Genomic DNA, 17,810 nt, shown 5'->3' with positions numbered 1-17,810 from the left:
ATTATATATCATACCATATCATATCGTATATATGATATAATATAATATGTAGTATGTAATATATATTATATTATATATTATATATTATATATTATATATTATATATTATATATTATATATTATATATTATATATTATATATTATATATTACATATTGTATATTGCATATTGTATATTATATATTATATATATAAAATAATAAGCTTGGCTAAGCCTTGCTTTAGTAACTTTCTCCAGCATTTCACGTGGATGAAATTCAAACTCTCCATGCTCAAACAGGGAGACAATGGGTTAGAAAATTATTTAAAATCACTGAGCATCTTGAGTTGGAAGAGCCCCACATCATGAAAGCCTGGAAGGGTTTGATCAAAGGTTTGAGCGTGGAAAAATTGAATTAATTTAAGGATATGTGGGAGTTACATCCCTGCTACAGAAATGCAAAATCTCGGGGTGTGCTCCACCCCAAGGTTTTCACCTTTTTCACCTGGCTGGGCATTCTCAGGTGAGCTGGCACTGGAAGCAGCTGTCGGAGCTGGAGCAGCTGTGGATGCTGAAGTGCCTGCGCTTGGGGTGGGTGCTGGGCTGCTGCCCCACGCCCCTGGAGCAGGGAGCCTGGAAGCGCCACTACATCCACACCGCGCGCCAGCTGCGCCTCTCTGCACACCAGGTACAGCCCAGCTCCTGCTTTTTACACCTCCCTGTCTGAAACACTGTCCTGCTGTGAAGGTGTCTGCCAAGAAAGGCAGGAGCTTCTCTTTGAAATGGAGAGTGTAAACCCTCTCCCTACAAATTATTATAGTTTTGAAATTAAAGACTCTCAGGCAAAGATATGGGAATTAGGAATAACAGTTCTTTACTAGGAAAATTAAAATAGAAATGCAGTGTTACAAAGAACAATCCCAAACCCTGCCAGAGTCAGAATCCAAGCTGACACAGTCAGTCAGTCAGGGTGGTGGCACAGTCCCATTCCATGGTGCTGCATCCTCCTGCAGGGGCAGATGTGGCTCAGCTGGAGCAGTGCTCCTGGAGAAGGTGCAGTTTCCTCTGAAGGTGCAGGGATGATGTGGGAAGGTCCAGTTTTCCTCTGGAATCCAGTGGAAAGGCTGCTCTGGTGTTCCAAATCTCAGTTTTTCTCTGGGTAGGAAAGGCTTGGCTCCTGCCCTGGCTGGAGCATCTCCCAGTGGGATGATGGAATTTTATCAGCCATGCCCTGGGACTCAGTGGCCATGAACAGGAGATATCTCCTGGAGGGAGGATGGGCTGTGGGAAGATAAAGATGATTGCCCATCTGGTTTAAAGATGGCCCATTAGCAGAGAATATGTGCCAGGAGATCAGGGGCACTGCCCCAGCTGGTTCAACAGATGGGGACAGAATACACATTGCTGGACACAGCAACACAACACAAAACCACACTCTGAAAAACAGAGGCCTCTCTGAGAGACATCAAAAGGTTTGAATTAAAACCTTTGAATGCATTGGGGTATATTAAGGCATTGATATATGAAATAGAGTTATAAGTTTGAGCTTTAAGTAAGTAAGAATATGTTTTAAGTGCCTGAAAAAATAAAAGTGTAGAACATAAGTCTCGAAAGCAAGTCTCAGTTTTGGACATAATGAAAATATAATGAGAATATTGTTTACGTTTTTCAGACAGAACAGACAGGCTACATGCACTAATTATATGTATATTTTTTGTATTAAAAAACTAGAATTCTAATAGGTTTAGAAGAAATATTTCAGAATTGTGTTTTTAGCTCATTCAGTAGTTTGTAAATGACAATCTGTGTATTGGAGTGAGAGCTCTCTGACTCTCTTCCTCCACCATCATCACCATCACTAACACCACATGAGGAAGAAGAGGAAGAGAAAGAAGAAAAGAACCAAGGAAGAAAAGACCAGGGAGTCTCTGCCTCTGAGACTCTGTGCAGGCTCTGCCTCTGCTCAGGACTCTGTTCCAGGCTGCAGTTCAGCCCTCTCAGGAGCTGCTTCTGCTTCTCATCAGGACTTTTCTTCTATTTGGGACTTTTATTTGGGACTCTGTGCCAAAAGCACAGAATTTAACACTTGGGACTCTGTCTTTTGAGATTGATGTGCCTTTACAATAAGTAACTTTATAGCAAGTGCTGAGCTCTTTTGAAGAGAACAACAATCCTGATGCTGTACTGCATTGGTGTATAACCCTAAACTTCACACAGAGTGTTAGCAAGCTCTCCTCACAGTCTGCTTGGACTAAACATTCCTTTTCCAGCCCCAGAACCAATGACACCATTGCAGCTTCAAGCCCAAAAAAATACAAACAACAGTGAAATGATGGGAGCAAACTGTGAGAATGTGGCTTCATCACCTGAAGCTGTAATTGGGCAATTAACCCCAGTATGGAAATGGACCAAAACTTATAAAAGTGTGAAAACTCATCACCCATCATCCATCTTGGGTGTAGCCTCAGCCAGGCTCTTGTACTGCCCAAGATGAATCCTTGGAAGGGCTTTTTAATAAATACCCACTTTATTTCTCTCTCTGTGTCTATTCCAGGTATCTTCTCCAGGCATCACAGCTCCTCCACTGGGTGTTTGTGCCCACTGGGAAAACTGGGGTGTCCCAGCCCCTCTGCCTCTTGATATTTTTGGGATTCAAAGCTCAGCCCTTTAATTTAAAGCCAGCTCTACCACAGGCTCTCTGTAGCTGGCAGAGGGAAGCTGATGCATTTCAACAGCAGCTCAGCTCATCTGAATAGGGATTACAGGGTTTGGGTGGTGACAAGCACTGACAATGTGCCTGTCTCCTCACTGACCATAATGGAGACCAATTTTGAGTCAATCCCCAATTATTACAATTCTAAATTTAGACCAGCCTGACTTTCACCATCAGCTAAAACTTTTCTCCTCTCCCTCTCTCCAACCAGACTCCTCCCAAGGATGAGTTCATCGTTATTGATGTGCAACCAGTAAAAAGCAACATCCCAGAGAGGAAACTCCCCGTGGGGACAAGCAGGGGGAGAAAAAAGCTGCATCCCTGGCGTTCATCAGACAGGAACCCCACGGACACCATCCGCTACAACTACCTGGACAACTATGACCCCATTGAGCAGGCCAGGCAGGCGTAGGGGATTTTCACTTTTTATTTCCCTGTGGTACAACATTTTCCATGTCCTATCCCATGTCATCCTGTTTTGTTTTGGGTTTTTTTTGGTTTTGGTTCAAAGCTGCCACTGCTTCGTGTCCTTTCTGCCCAACTGGTCAGGCTGGAACTCCTGGGGGAGCTGGAATGGGAGGAATTAGGAGAAGAGTTTTTTAAGTCAAGGTTGCCAGGCTGAGAAGAATGTGTGGGTTTCGCCAGGGCAGAGGAAAGAATGAATTAATGGTGATGAAATATAATTCTATCACTCAGAGGATCTGCTGGCTGAATGAAGGATGGTTGAATTGCAGGTGTAAGAGGATGTCAGGGCATGCGAGTGATGAATGGTGTTTGTGTCTGCCACTTCCTGGGCTCCCAGGATTATCCACACGGGGGAAAAAAAAAAGAAAAAAAAAGGTATTTCCCTCCCAGAGCAGAGTTTTGCACATGGATCTGTGTTAGAGCTGCCACACGTTTTCCTTTGTCACCTCTGGCACCAGAGATTTTCCAAATTAACAAGCCCAGGGAGTGACCTGTGGGAAGAGTTCACCCTTTTCTCATGTAAATCCTTGGAAACTCCATCACTAACGCTTCCCTGGGGTCACCTCAGCCCAGCTGATGTGAAAAGGGTGATGCTGTCACTAATCCAACCTGGCAAAGAAGCAATGGATCCTCTGAACCATTCCCTGGCTCCTGTGGGAATCCACAGACACGATTCCACCGTGCCAACAAAAACCTTGGGAGCCACGACAAAAAGCACCCAGCTTGTGTTTATCCAAATATCCAACAGAGCCAAGATTATCCCTGCACCCAGGAACAGCCAGCCCAGGAATTACCCCAGCCAGGGATTGTTTGGCCAAGCTGGAGCTCTTTCCCAAGGTGATTAACCCTGCTGGACCCCACCACTGCTCCGGGGTGTTCTGAGCAAAAAAACCTTTTATGAATCACGTCCTAATCCGCGTCCCCTGCTCCTTGGGTATTGCACTACTTCAAAGAGAGTCCCAGTTTCCACCTCACCCTCTTTCTGTGGGATGTTTCCCAACTCCAACATCACTTTTGGGTCGAGCTCCTTGAGGTTTTTAACTGGATATTTTCACCCAACGCTTCCTGCTGCAAACGAAAGTCCTGATATTATTTTCCTGCCGTGCTCAATGGTTTTGTGTAGCAGCTCCCAGAGGTTTCTGTGGGGTTTAGGACTCTCTTGTGCCATTTCTGTGAGGTTTAGGATTCTCCTGTGCCATGAAAAAAGTGGAACGAGTCCTGTCTGAAGAGTTTAAAGTCGCCTGTCCCAACGTTGAGCTGCAGATAAAGTTTTCACCTGAGAACCAGGTGAAAAAATTCACCTGAAATAATGAAACAGTAAATGATAAATGCACTCCCTGCTTGCCTCTCCCGAGTGAGAGCCCAGCCTCTCTCCTCCATTTGTGGAGAATGTTTTAATGTTCCTGCAAATCTGCCATTTATCCGCAATTACAGAGGATTACTGTGAGGAGGGAGAGGAATTCTGAGAGATTTGCCTGTTTATCAAGGATCTGCCTTTAATATCACTTAAGCTGCAGGTAATTGCTGGTGCTCAGGCTCATCTGTGCTGATTATTCAGCAGCACAGGTGGCACGTTTCAGGTGCCTCCCACAACCATGTTCTGGTGTTTCTTTTCCAGGGACATTTTGCTGTCCCTTCCCAAAAATCCTCCCACTGAGGCTCTCTGTTGTGTTCTTCACCTTTTGGGAATGGGAATTCAGCTCTGGAACAGGGGGACACCACCCTTAGTGTCCCCCAGGTTTTGATTTTTTGGTGGTCCTGGTGACCAGGCTCAGCTTGGAAGGCAGAACAGAATCCCAAGATAAAAATCTCCGACCCCTCCAGCAATTTCAAGTTCTCCTTTAGACCAGCCTGGATTCCTGGAGCTCAAGGGCTGAAACAACCTCTCCTCATGTAAAATGGATGTCAGGAGGGATGAGATGGGTGTGAAATGAGATCCTGAAACAACAGAGGTGATTTCCCAGGGTTTGCCAAAGGGAACCTGGAGAGGAAATGGTTTTTGCTGCAGTGGAAAGGAACAGGATTTCCTTGAGGACATCACAGAAACTCCAAGTGATGGTGGAGAGAAAAAGACTGGAGGGAGCTTTTCTATCCCAGCACTTGATTCAGGGAATCCCTGAGCCAACAAAGCTCTTTTTTTCTCCTTTGAGTGCCGAGGAAAACCAGAGCTGTGGAGAATTCCTTGTGAACAGACAGGATCACATCAAAGGAATACCTGACACCACCATCAAAGCAATGTGAGAGAGTCACTGGCTGCTACCTGGACTCCAAGTTAATCTCCCTAATTCCAGGTTGGATTTTGCAGAATTTAGGTGGTAATCAACCAAAAATAAGTTTTTCCTAATCCTTGGGTCTGGTTAAAATCTCCTCAGGGCTCGACCTCACTCTGCAGTTCTGCTCATCACATCAAGGTGAAATATTGATATTTAAATTACAGAATTCATGGAATTCCAGAATGATTTGGGTGGAAAGAGACATTAAAATTTATCCAGTTCCAGCCCTGACTCCTTCCACTATCCCAGGCTGCTCCAAACCCCATCCAGCCTGGGCTTGGACACTGCCAGAGATCCAGGGACAGCCATTCCCAGCTTCTCTGGGAATTCCAGCCCAGGTCCCCCCACCCTCACAGGGGAGGATTTTTTTCCTAATATTTAATCAAAACCTCTCCTCTTTTAGTTTAAAACTGCTCGTGGAAAAAGTCACTTCTTGTCATCTGTAATGCCAAAGAGTTTTCATCTGCTTCTTGTTTGGCCTTTTGAGTCATCAGCTGCCTTCTCTCTTTCACAGCAGCACCAAAACAACAGAATTCCCAGCTGAGAACTCATCCTTGTTTAGACCAGAAAAAAAAAAAAAAAAGGAAATGTGGGAAGCAGAACGAGCTACAGTCAATTCTCAATTAGGCAGTGCAGTGGAAATGGAGTCCTCTAAGTGGAAATATAAAACATATTCTGCAGGCTATGAGACCATAATTGGCTCTTTAGCTTTGAAAAACAGATCAATACATTTCCAGACAGCAGCTGGGCGAGGCTCTGGCCTGGCCAATGCTCACTGGGGAGAACAATAACACTGGGCCACAGCTGGGGAGTGCCCAAAAACTGGGTTCATTTGCAATCTGGGTGATCACTGAAACCTGTTTTTTGTTTCTTTGTTGGTTGCTCAGAAAGGTGTTTGTAGCCTAAAAACCATGCTCAGGAGCTCTGTAAAAACCCCTATGGAAGTGTGAAGGAGATGGGACAGAGCCCCCCCCCCCCCAGTAAATTCCCTGGGAGATTTTGGGTTTAGACAAGACACTGAGCAGGGAAATTAATAATAGCAACGATCAGATGTGCAGCCAAGGGAGTGGTGAGGTGATAGAGAAGAGATACAGACAGGCTTGAATGACAAATTGCCTGGAAGGGGCTTATCAAAATCCCTCAACAGAATTATAGCTGTGACTATCAGTGTTGTAATTTATCACAGCGACGATTTCTGGTAGGTCTGGTTTGTTTTCTGCATGAATTGTCCAAGACATTGTTACTGACAAAAAAAAAAAAAAAAAAAAGAAAAATTAAAACAGCTACAAAACAACCTCCAGAGATCAGCAAGGAAGGATTTGCCTCTCTGGGCACAAAGAAATATTGCAGAGGGGAAGTGAAAGATTTTTATCTGGATTTGAGTTAGGAAATTTTTCTGCAGGGCTCTGATCTGCCTGCAGAGGCCCAGGAGGGTGTTTCTGTCAGGCCCTGCGTGCTCAGCTCTGCTGGAAAGCATCTGCTTGCCAATAAATCCCAAACCTTGCCTCCCACTTGACCATGAATAATGAATTCCGATTCCACCCGGGCGCTGGAGCCCCGCCAGCCAAGACAGGGCCCTGCCACTTCTCACGGCCAAAACGCCACGTCCTTCCCCCCCCCTCCCCAGCCTTGGGTAATTTATGGCCGTGGGCTGGCTCTAAAAAACAGTTGCATATTGTCCTGGAGTGTTTACCCGACGAGAAAATAATTACTTGCAGTAATTGTTCTGCCAGGCCCCGCTCCCGACAAAGCCGCGCTCGCGTGAGAAGGACGCGGAGCAGCCCCGTCCTCCCGGATGCCCCACACTCATCTCGCCCTTTTCCTGCTGCTGGAAAGGCAGCCCAGCTCCCCCTGAGCATGTGGGAATCAAAAAAATTCCTGAAGGGTGGAAAACGGGGTGAGAAACAACAAATTCAGCGCCGGGAGTGAGACCCGCCCGTCGTTTTTCCTCCTCCTCGCTCCTTCAGTTTTCCTGATCTGCAGTGGGGCTGAGCTGACAGCAAACACAGCAGCAGATACCCCAATTTACAATAATATTTTGCAATAATATTTTACAATAATATTTTACAATAATAATTACAGTCACAAGGCCTGAGCTGCCTTCTCCCCAAAGGTCACAGTGTCATTTAGGATGGAAAACATCTTTAAGATCAACGAGTTCAACCATAACCTGGACACTTCCAGCCTCCACCAAAATCACCAATTCATTCCCAGCTGGAAGAGTTTTGGATTGAATTTTCTCCCTTGGCTCGCTTGTGTTTTATAAACAGGTTGTGGGTTTTTCTCAACTTCCTGTTTGAAATAATGGTTTATTTCAAATAAAGATTTGACTTTATGGTCCTAGGTTGGAGTGAGGGAATACTGGACATGTGCTGGTGTAGTCCGTGTGTTATGTGGTGCGATCCTGGCTTTTTACAGGATAAAAGCTGCTTTTAGAGTCCATTTCCACCCTTTATATCCATGATTTTATGCTTTTTTTGCTGCCCAGAGACATTAGGAAAACCACTCAGAGCTTCTGCTGTAAATTCCCAGTTGCCATATCAGGGAATTTGAATGTGGAATGAACACCTTGGGATAATGAACCTGCCTGAGTGCTCAGAAATACTGCCTCAGAGCATGGATTTTACTTCTGATATTGGAAAAAATGTGGCAGCTGGCCATGTTCCAGCACAATTCACTTAATCTTCACACTCTGGAATATTCCTGTTCTGCCAGTTAATTGTGTTGAATTTAACAGCAGAAATATACCAGAAATATGCAAATACATGTATAGAATTATTTGGCTATGAAAACACTGAATAAACACCTTGTTGGAGGGGGGATTTTCACACCTCAGGTCACACAGACTTCACTGAAAACTCCCAAAAACAAAAAAAAGAAACTTATTTCCTGTGAATTTCCCTCAAGAGCTGTAACATCTTAGCTTAAATCACCGAGTCCCAAGCTTGTGTTTCAATGCCAGAATTTATCACAACTTTAAAAATAAAAATCAAATCCCCACCTTCCCCTGAGCCCTGGCAGCTGACTGTGCTCTTTGGGGCAAGATAAAAACGTGTTATGGGGCAAGATAAAAATGTCTTATCTCAAGCTACGTCTTTTCAGGTGGTGATATCCCAAAGGATTTGATTTTTATCACCACCAGGGCAGCAAGTGCAGAGCATTTATTGATATTCTTGTGTTCTGCTCTGCAGGAGGAGGAAGGGAGGAGGGCACACCCCGGACCTGAGCAGGCAGGCAGCTGAGAGGAAGAAGAGAGGGACTCATGGATCCACACAGCTCCAGAAGGTAAATCCCTGGCAAGTGTCCCCAGTGTGTGATCCCAGCACTTGGGGTGGTCTCAGGATGTTGGAACTCGGAGATTTCCCCCTCTGAGAGGAGGGGAGGAGTGGGACACAAAATCCCCCCGTGGGTGCATCGCAGACATCGCTGTGTCAGTGCAGAGAGTGACCTTGTTCCTTCCTGTTGTTTATTGCTCCTCCCTCTCCTTACCACCCCAAAAATCCCTTCCCATGCTTTTTACAAAGTGCTGACACAGTTTTTTCATGACTCTTGCATCTCCTCCCCAGAATTTCACAAGTTGGGGTCGCCACGTGTCGCTATATGTGACAGTGGTGTATAACAACGACAAATGACTTCCTAAGCAAGAGAAGCAAAAGAAGAATTTTATTGAAAAACTGAACCATATTTATAGAGTGGTTCACAAGCCTCAAACAGGACAGTAGCTCATTGGACAATAGGAGAAAACATCTCCTGTCACGTACAATACAAACTGTCCCTCAGTCAACGCCAGGTGTTAATCTCTGTTTATTAATTCCTTTTTATTTACAAGAAAGTTATCATCCTGGGAAAGGCTCAGGACAGAGCTGAGAAACTGTCTGAGGCTGGGAAAAAAACCTCCCAGCCTGAGAAAGAGAAAAATAATTCAGAACCTGAGAAAAGGCCTGGCTAAAATCTGCCTGTGCCTTCAGCAGTGTCCACAGCCGTGGTTTGACGTTCGCCCGTCCTCGGAGAGAAGCAGCCCCAAACCTTCACACTGAGGGCTCTTTGTGCTCAGGGCTGCTAAAATAGGGCATCCTCCCATGAGAGGAGCCCAGGGAAGTCATTCCAGAAAGCTCCACGGGTTTTTGTGGCTCTGGAGAACAAAGGGCTGCCAGGAGAAGGCCGTGCTCAGCAGCGTGTCGGGGTTCTGGGAGCAGATGCGGCGCTCCCTGAAAAAACGGTGGCACAAAAACAGAGGCTTTGTCTCCCAGATGGGGAAGCATCCCCCTGACCCAAATACAGCCCCTGTGTGCAAGGAAATTGGTTCTGGCACTGCTGGGGAACAGAAAATATCACGGTTCAGCCTCCTGTCTTAGACTTGGTGCTCTCTGGAGGATCGGTGTCCTCGCACGGGTTCAGCCCACCACAACTTCCCAATTCCAAATTGTTTTATTGCCTGGCCAGGAGTGAAAGGATCTCAGCTCAGAGTGAAAAAAACAAAAAACAAACAAAAAACCCCCTGAATTTTGTTTTCTTGCCCTGGATTTTAGGAAAGTTTTGTGATCTTCAGAGCTAATTAATCTGCAGCCCCAATTAGGATGTGTTTAAGTGGTGAAAAAATCAGAGAATCATGGAATTGCTGAAGTTGGAAAAGATCTTTAAGATCATCCAGTTCATTCCCAGCACTGCCAAGGCCACCATTGGTACATGTCCCCAAGTGTCACTTCCTTAGGGGTTTTGAATCCCTCCAGGGATGGTGACTCCATTGAAGCTGTGCCAGGGCTGGACAGCCCAAAAAACAACAAATCCAAGGTTAAACCAGGCTGATGCACAAGAAAAACTGAAATATATACAAATATAATTCTCTGGAATAATCCAAAATTAATTTCCATTTCTTATTAAAGGTAGCATTGGGAAACCTGGTTGAAATGAAAGACCTTTGAAAAGGCTCCTATTTAATCAAGTCTAAATAAAGAGGCTTAATGTGCAAATCATTCAGCAAATCCTCAGAAGAAGAATAGCCCAGGATGAAAGAATAAATGCCCAAGGCGAGCAAACACCGAGTGAAATTAAAATTAAACCCTCAAACAGATCAATGATCCAAAGTGCAGAGTGTAGGTGAGAATAAAGAATATTACAGCCAACAATGAAGATGTAAAATGGGGTTATTAGGTGGAGCTCCACCACCAAAATTAGAATAAACACTTAATTAAGGGGACATCCACTGGCTCCATGTTTCCACGTGGTGAATGAGAAAACCTGGGAGTGTTTGGGGTGTTTTTACTCATCATGGAAAGCAGAAAATGTGACCAGGCTGGCTCTGCGTTTGGAGTAAATGAAAGTCAGTTGGCCCAATTAGAATAAAGAGTAAATTACGGCCAATTAAGTTAATTAGGTTTTGAATGAAGCACCACATTCTGCACGTGGAGCCCCCATGCCTGTGCAGGGGGCAGGGAATTCCTGAATTTCTGAATTCCTGCCCTCTCTTTATCCAGGGAAAGGCTTTAAGGATGCTCCAAGGACCCCAGCAGCTGTGATTTCTGATCCCAGCACTCTTCCCACCAATTCTTCCCAGCAAATTCCCAAATATTTTATGGGAAAAATAAAACTGGGTGGATCAACATCAGCAAAGAGGGGCTGGGTCTGCCTTTGTCTGCTCCAGACACTGCCCCACCCTCACAGCTGCTCCCAAATTATTTTCAGCCTTCTAAAAATTATTTTAATCCTTAAATAACATCTTTTTGAGAGAGTCACTCATTCCTGCCTCCCTGTCTGTGTCCTAAGCTAATGGGATTGCAGGATCTGAAGGCAGAATTGCATTTTTTTTCCTCAGCATTTTGGTGGGGAATTGATGTTCTGAGTCAAAATCCCATTTCCAGGAGCTGGGAATAACCAGCTGGAAAATCCTGGATTCCCAGCACATGGTCATATGCAATGTATATTTAAATTTTATTATCTTATTTGAATTTTCTTTATTCAGCAAATTCATGTTTGTTCCCTATTCTTACCAAATAATTTAGATCAATTAAAAAAAAAATCAAAGCTGTTCTTTTCCAGAATCTGGGATTTGGTGCTTTTTTTATAATTCTTTTTTTTTTCTTTTTAAATTTTAGAGATCTTTCTTGAGGAATAAACTGGGTGGTTGAGATTTTTTTTTCTTTGGCTTAATTTTTATACCAAATAAAAGTTAAGATAAACTTCATCCTTTACACTTTTGAGTCTTCAAACACTGAGCAAGACTGGGGACGTGCACAGGGGAGAATTTGGGCATTAGCATATTAATTGGTGTGGAGAATTAATTAATGTGGGTTCAGCTTTGCTGGCACCAATTTCTAATTGGTTTCTTCTGGCCTGAAGGAAGATTTGCACCACAGCACACCTCAAATAAAGCAGATTATGGCTGCACTTTCTAGGAATAGCATTAAGGAGTGTAGCTTTGGAACAAAATTTATAGAATCAATATTTATGGATATTGTTCTATAGAATTGATAGAATAGAAGTTGGGAATAAAATTTATCGAATTTTTCAGTGGATTCCAATGTTTTCAGATGCTCTGAAGATGTTGAGATGATGATTTCTCCTCTTCTCTCTTCTCTTCTCTTCTCTTCTCTTCTCTTCTCTTCTCTTCTCTTCTCTTCTCTTCTCTTCTCTTCTCTTCTCTTCTCTTCTCTTCTCTTCTCTTCTCTTCTTCTCTTCTCTCTTGCTCTTCTCTTCCTCCCCTCCCCTCCCCTCCCCTCCCCTCCCCTCCCCTCCCCTCCCCTCCCCTCCCCTCCCCTCCCCTCCCTCCCCTCCCCTCCCCTCCCCTCCCCAAATGCCCTTCCCCTTCCCTACATCCCATGCCCCTTCCCATTCCCATGGTCATCCCCATTCCCATCTCCCTTCCACTTCCCTACATACCTTTCTCCTTCCCCTTCCCCAAATCCCCTTCCCTAAATCCCATTCCCTAAACCCCATTCCCATTCCCCTTCCCTAAATCCCATTGTCATTCCCATTCCCATCCCCCTTCCACTTCCCTAAACCCCTTCTCCTTCCCCTTCCCCAAATCCCCCTCTCCTTCCCCTCCCCCTTCCCCAAATCCCCTTCCCACTCCCCTTCTCCTTCCCCTTCCCATTCCCATTCCCATTCCCCTTTCCATTCCCTAAATCCCCTTCTCCTTCCCCTTCCCCTTCTCCTTCCCCTTCCCATTCCCCTTCCCCTTCCCCTTCCCCAAATCCCATTCCCATTCCCCTTCCCATTCCCATTCCCATTCCCCTTCCCCTTCCCCTTCCCCTTCCCATTCCCATTCCCATTCCCCTTTCCATTCCCTAAATCCCTTTCTCCTTCCCCTTCCCCTTCCCCTTCCCATTCCCCTTCTCATTCCACTTCCCCTTCCCCAAATCCCATTCCCATTCCCATTCCCATTCCCCTTCCCATTCCCCTTCCCATTCCCCTTCCCCTTCCCCAAATCCCATTCCCATTCCCATTCCCTAAATCCCCTTCTCCTTCCCCTTCCCCTTCCCATTCCCCTTCCCATTCCCCTTCCCCTTCCCCAAATCCCATTCCCATTCCCATTCCCCTTCCCATTCCCCTTCCCCTTCCCCTTTCCCATTCCCATTCCCATTTCCCATTCCCCTTCCCATTTCCCATTCCCATTCCCATTCCCATTCCCATTCCCATTCCCATTTCCCATTCCCATTCCCATTCCCCTTCCCCTTCCCATTCCCATTCCCATTCCATTCCCATTCGCCTTCCCCTTCCCCTTCCCCTTCCCCTTCCCATTCCCTAAATCCCTTTCTCCTTCCCCTTCCCCTTCCCATTCCCCTTCCCCTTCCCCTTCCCCTCCCCTTCCCCTTCCCCTTCCCATTCCCATTCCCCTTCCCATTCCCCTTCCCCTTCCCCTTCCCATTCCCATTCCCCTTTCCATTCCCTAAATCCCTTTCCCCTTCCCCTTCCCATTCCCCTTCCCCAAATCCCATTCCCATTCCCATTCCCATTCCCCTTCCCCTTCCCCAAATCCCATTCCCATTCCCATTCCCATTTCCATTCCCCTTCCCCTTCCCATTCCCATTTCCATTCCCATTCCCATTCCCATTCCCCTTCCCATTCCATTCCCATTCCCCGTCCCCTTCCCCTTCCCATTCCCCTTCCCCTTCCCATTCCCATTCCCATTCCCATTCCCATTCCCATTCCCATTCTCATTCCCATTCCCATTCCCATTCCCATTCCCATTCCCCTTCCCATTCCATTCCCATTCCCCTTCCCATTCCCATTCCCCTTCCCATTCCATTCCCATTCCCCTTCCCATTCCCCTTCCCATTCCCATTCCATTCCCATTCCCCTTCCCCTTCCCCAAATCCCATTCCATTCCCATTCCCATTTCCATTCCCCTTCCCCTTCCCATTCCCCTTCCCATTCCATTCCCATTCCCATTCCCATTCCCCTTCCCATTCCCATTCCATTCCCATTCCCCTTTCCCCTTCCCCTTCCCATTCCCATTTCCCATTTCCCATTCCATTCCCATTCCCATTCCCATTTCCCATTCCCCTTCCCATTCCCATTCCCATTCCCCTTCCCCTTCCCCTTCCCCTTCCCATTCCCCTTTCCATTCCCTAAATCCCTTTCTCCTTCCCCTTCCCCTTCCCATTCCCCTTCCCCTTCCCCAAATCCCATTCCCATTCCCATTCCCCTTCCCATTCCCCTTCCCCTTCCCCTTCCCCAAATCCCATTCCCATTCCCATTCCCATTCCCATTCCCCTTCCCCTTCCCCTTCCCATTCCCCTTTCCATTCCCTAAATCCCTTTCTCCTTCCCCTTCCCATTCCCCTTCCCATTCCCCTTCCCCTTCCCCAAATCCCATTCCCATTCCCATTCCCATTCCCATTCCCATTCCCCTTCCCCTTCCCCTTCCCCAAATCCCATTCCATTCCCATTCCCATTCCCCTTCCCATTCCATTCCCATTCCCATTCCCATTCCCATTCCCATTCCCATTCCCCTTCCCCTTCCCCTTCCCATTCCCATTCCCCTTCCCATTCCCATTCCCATTCCCATTCCATTCCCATTCCCCTTCCCCAAATCCCCCATTCCCTGAATCCCCTCCCATCCCAGCCGTCTCTCCCTGCAGCCCCGGATCCGGTCCCGAATCCCCCTGCCCGTCCCAGCTGCGCGTTTTCCCCGCAGGGCGATCCCGAGGCGCCGGGACCCGCCCGGGACCCGGGACGGCGCCGGAGAGCGACCGGAGCTGCGCCCCGGGGGGACACCCGGGCACCCTGTGAGTCTGGGGTGCTGTCCTGGGGAGGCTCCAGACAGCAGCCGAACAGTGGGATCATAAAATCATGGAATGGTTTGGGTGGGAAGGGACCCTAAATCCACCCAGTGCCACCCCTGACATGGCAGGGACACCTCCCACTATCCCAGGTGTCACCAAGCCCTGTCCAGCCTTTCCTTGGACACTTCCAGGGATCCAGCAAAATATAAAAAATCTGTACCTTCTCCATATCATTTTTATTTTTAAAAATCCACTAAAATTAGACTTGGGAAAAGTGTCACTTTATGGGGCACATCTACTCATAACTCACTGTCAGAGCAAAATGATGGGAGGATTTCCTAAAAAAAGAAATATCAGGAATATGGTGTTATAGAATCCCAGAATCATAGAAGGGTTTGGGTTGAATGGGACCTTGAATATAATCCAGTCCCACTCTCTGCCATGGGCAGGGTCACCTTCCACTATCCCAGGTTGCTCCAAATCCCATCCAGCCTTTCCTTGGGCACTTCCAGGGATCCAGGGACAGCCACAGCTGCTCTGGGAATTCCAGCCCAGCCCCTCTCCACTCACCCAGCCAGGAATTCCTTCCCAAATCCCATCCCAATCTCCCCTTTCCAGTGGGAAGCCATTCCCTGTGTCCTGTCCCTTATCCCAAATCCCTCTCCAGCTCCAAAAATAAGAGTGACATGACCCCAAACAATTTGATGCCATTTCAGTCTGGGCTTGGCTTTGGAAGCTCTTCCTGGTGCATACCAAAGCTGCTCAGGGTCAGGTTTCAATCTGTGACCCCTGGTGGTTTTTGGTGTAAAAAATGGTGAAGAACCTGGAGGGAGCAAAGGAAAAGAGGATTTTGATGGAATTTTTGGGATTTTAGGAAAGACACAGGAACGGAGGGATGGGATATCCTACAGATAATCCAATAATTATTGGTGATCCCATCTGGATGGAAGATGATGGAGCACATGGAGACCCTCCAGCATCCCTGTGGACATCCCAAATCTTCATTTTCAGCAGATCCATGGGTTAATCTCCATGAGGATCCACAGTGCATCCCAAATCCTTGTGATGAGAGAAAGGATCTGACCACAGACAAGGGATGAGGCACCAGTAAAGCACTGAAATGCTTGGATTGGGTTGGATTAAAATTGATTTCAATTGATGTTAGGAAAAATTCCTTCACTGTGTCCCCATTCCTGGTGGCAATCCACATGGATGTGGCACTTGGGAACATGGATCCATGGTGGAATTATTGAATTTAACAGTTTTAATCTTAATTCCATGATTCCATGAATGAGGCCTAAGGAAAACACAGGAATAAAACCATAAAACCACCAGGATCAGGCTGGAAAATCCCATTCTCTCATGGTGCAATTTCCATTAATTTCCACATTTATTTCCATAAATAGGCCCCTGATCCTGGAACCCCACAGCCTGGATAAAGCTGGGAATGGGGAGAAGGTGTTGAAGTCTCTCTGAATTTCTCCATGAGGAGAATTTGAGGGTTTTAAGGAGAATTCCCACAGGGATGGGATCTCCCAGGGATTGTTCATGGGGTGGAGGATATTGGGACAGGCTGGGATGTGCCAAATCCCAGCCTGGCTGCATCCAGGAAAATTAAAAAGAGGAAGGGGTCAGGAGGGAAAGAATCCACCCCACACCACTGAGGGATTGCACCTGAATTAGGGGCAGTTTTCCAAGGCAAAACTGTGTTTTGGAATTTTTTTGTATCAGAGAGACAAATCCTATCATAATTCTTCCAGTGACCTGTCCCAGACCTCAAAATAAACATCCAATTTTGGATCCTGCTCCAGCTGGGCTTTGCCAGGCCGTGTTTGCAGGTGCCAAAAAAGGGACAGAAAAAGGGAAAATGTTTTGATTGATGATTATTTTCCCTGTAATGATATCATGAGCGGGAATAATCTTCCCACTCCATCCCGATTTGGAAAGGTATTTGAGGTATTAAATGCCACAAAATTCCCAAGGGTTGGCTGAGCACTTAGATAAGTTTAGAATCTGAATTTTCTGAGTTAATCTGAATTCTCTGAGTTAATATTTTTATAATTTCTCTCTCATGCAGCACCTCCTCCGTTTGAGGCTCAGCCCTGGCCCATTCCTTCATCCAACCAAGGATCTGACACGGAATGAGGGAGGATCCAGAGTATCCCTCATCCAAGAGGAACAGAAATTTATCCTCCTGGCACTGGGGAAAGCACAGGAAAATTCCTGCTGGGTTTGGGATCTCAACCTGTTTTCCTTTAGCTGCTGCAACATTCCCTTTACCTTCTGGATACATCCAGAAATTCTGGAATTTTGACCTGAGATCCTTGTTGAGCTGCTGGGATCATCCTGGGGCACATCCCATGGAAAACTTGGAGACAGAATTCCTTTTCTCATGTTAAAACAATTACATCTTTTCTGTTGTGGTAGCAAGAAGGAAATCAAATCCCACACTCTGGATTTGCACCTGGTGCTGGAATTCGCCTTTTAAGAGATTGGGAATCCAATTTTCTCTCTCTTATTGGTCTTTTCTGCAATTTGGGAAATTCCCAGGAAATGGAACAAAGAGCAGATTTTGAGGATAAGGGGTGACTTTAATTCACCCCAGAGAGTTGGGACAAAACGGAACCTTTCCACATTTGGGGAAAAAAATCACATCAAGCATCTATGGACAAAAATCAAATTTCAGAGAAAATTCCAACCACCAATCCCAGAGTCACAGAATGATTAAGGATGGAAAAGACCTTTTAGATCACCACACCCACAGGTTTTTTGGGCTTTCCCAGGAATGGTGATTCCATTCAGTAAAAATGAAGATTCCATTCTTTCCATGAAGAAATTGCTCCTAATATCCCAACCCAATCCTCCCCATGTGCAACTTTTGAGGCTGTTTCAATGTTGGATTAGGAGGAAAATTCTGCTCTGTGAGCAGATTAATCCATGTCATCAGATTTTGGCAACACTAGGCACCAAATTATAGATTTGACACCTCAGTGCAGCTCCCTCTCCCAGATTTTGGGGGTTTTTTTTCTGGTTCCCCTGTTTTTTTTTCTGGTTTGTTTTTTTTTTTTTTTTTTCTGGGTGCTTGGAAGGATGAGTTCATCCCCAAAAATCAACCAGGAACTTGCAGATGGGAATGATCTCCTCTATCTTCAGATCT

General features: G+C 46.1%; 1 protein-coding gene across 1 annotated transcript in view; it reads left to right on the top strand.

Moving 5' to 3' along the window:
* Positions 1-16,953, top strand: part of FBXO16 (F-box protein 16) — a 33,944-nt gene extending 16,991 nt beyond the window's left edge. The window contains exons 4-8 of the mRNA XM_079298282.1: positions 503-667; positions 2,904-3,100; positions 8,622-8,739; positions 14,566-14,656; positions 16,731-16,953. Of these exons, the coding sequence (XP_079154408.1) occupies positions 503-667; positions 2,904-3,100; positions 8,622-8,739; positions 14,566-14,656; positions 16,731-16,798 (639 nt within the window). The 3' untranslated portion in view covers positions 16,799-16,953. The remainder of the gene's footprint in view (positions 1-502; positions 668-2,903; positions 3,101-8,621; positions 8,740-14,565; positions 14,657-16,730) is intronic.
* The last annotated feature ends 857 nt before the right edge of the window (positions 16,954-17,810 follow it).

Source organism: Erithacus rubecula (assembly GCF_903797595.1).
Source record: "Erithacus rubecula genome assembly, chromosome: 2".
Lineage (NCBI taxonomy): Eukaryota > Metazoa > Chordata > Aves > Passeriformes > Muscicapidae > Erithacus > Erithacus rubecula.
This window is presented reverse-complemented; position numbering and strand designations above follow the sequence as displayed.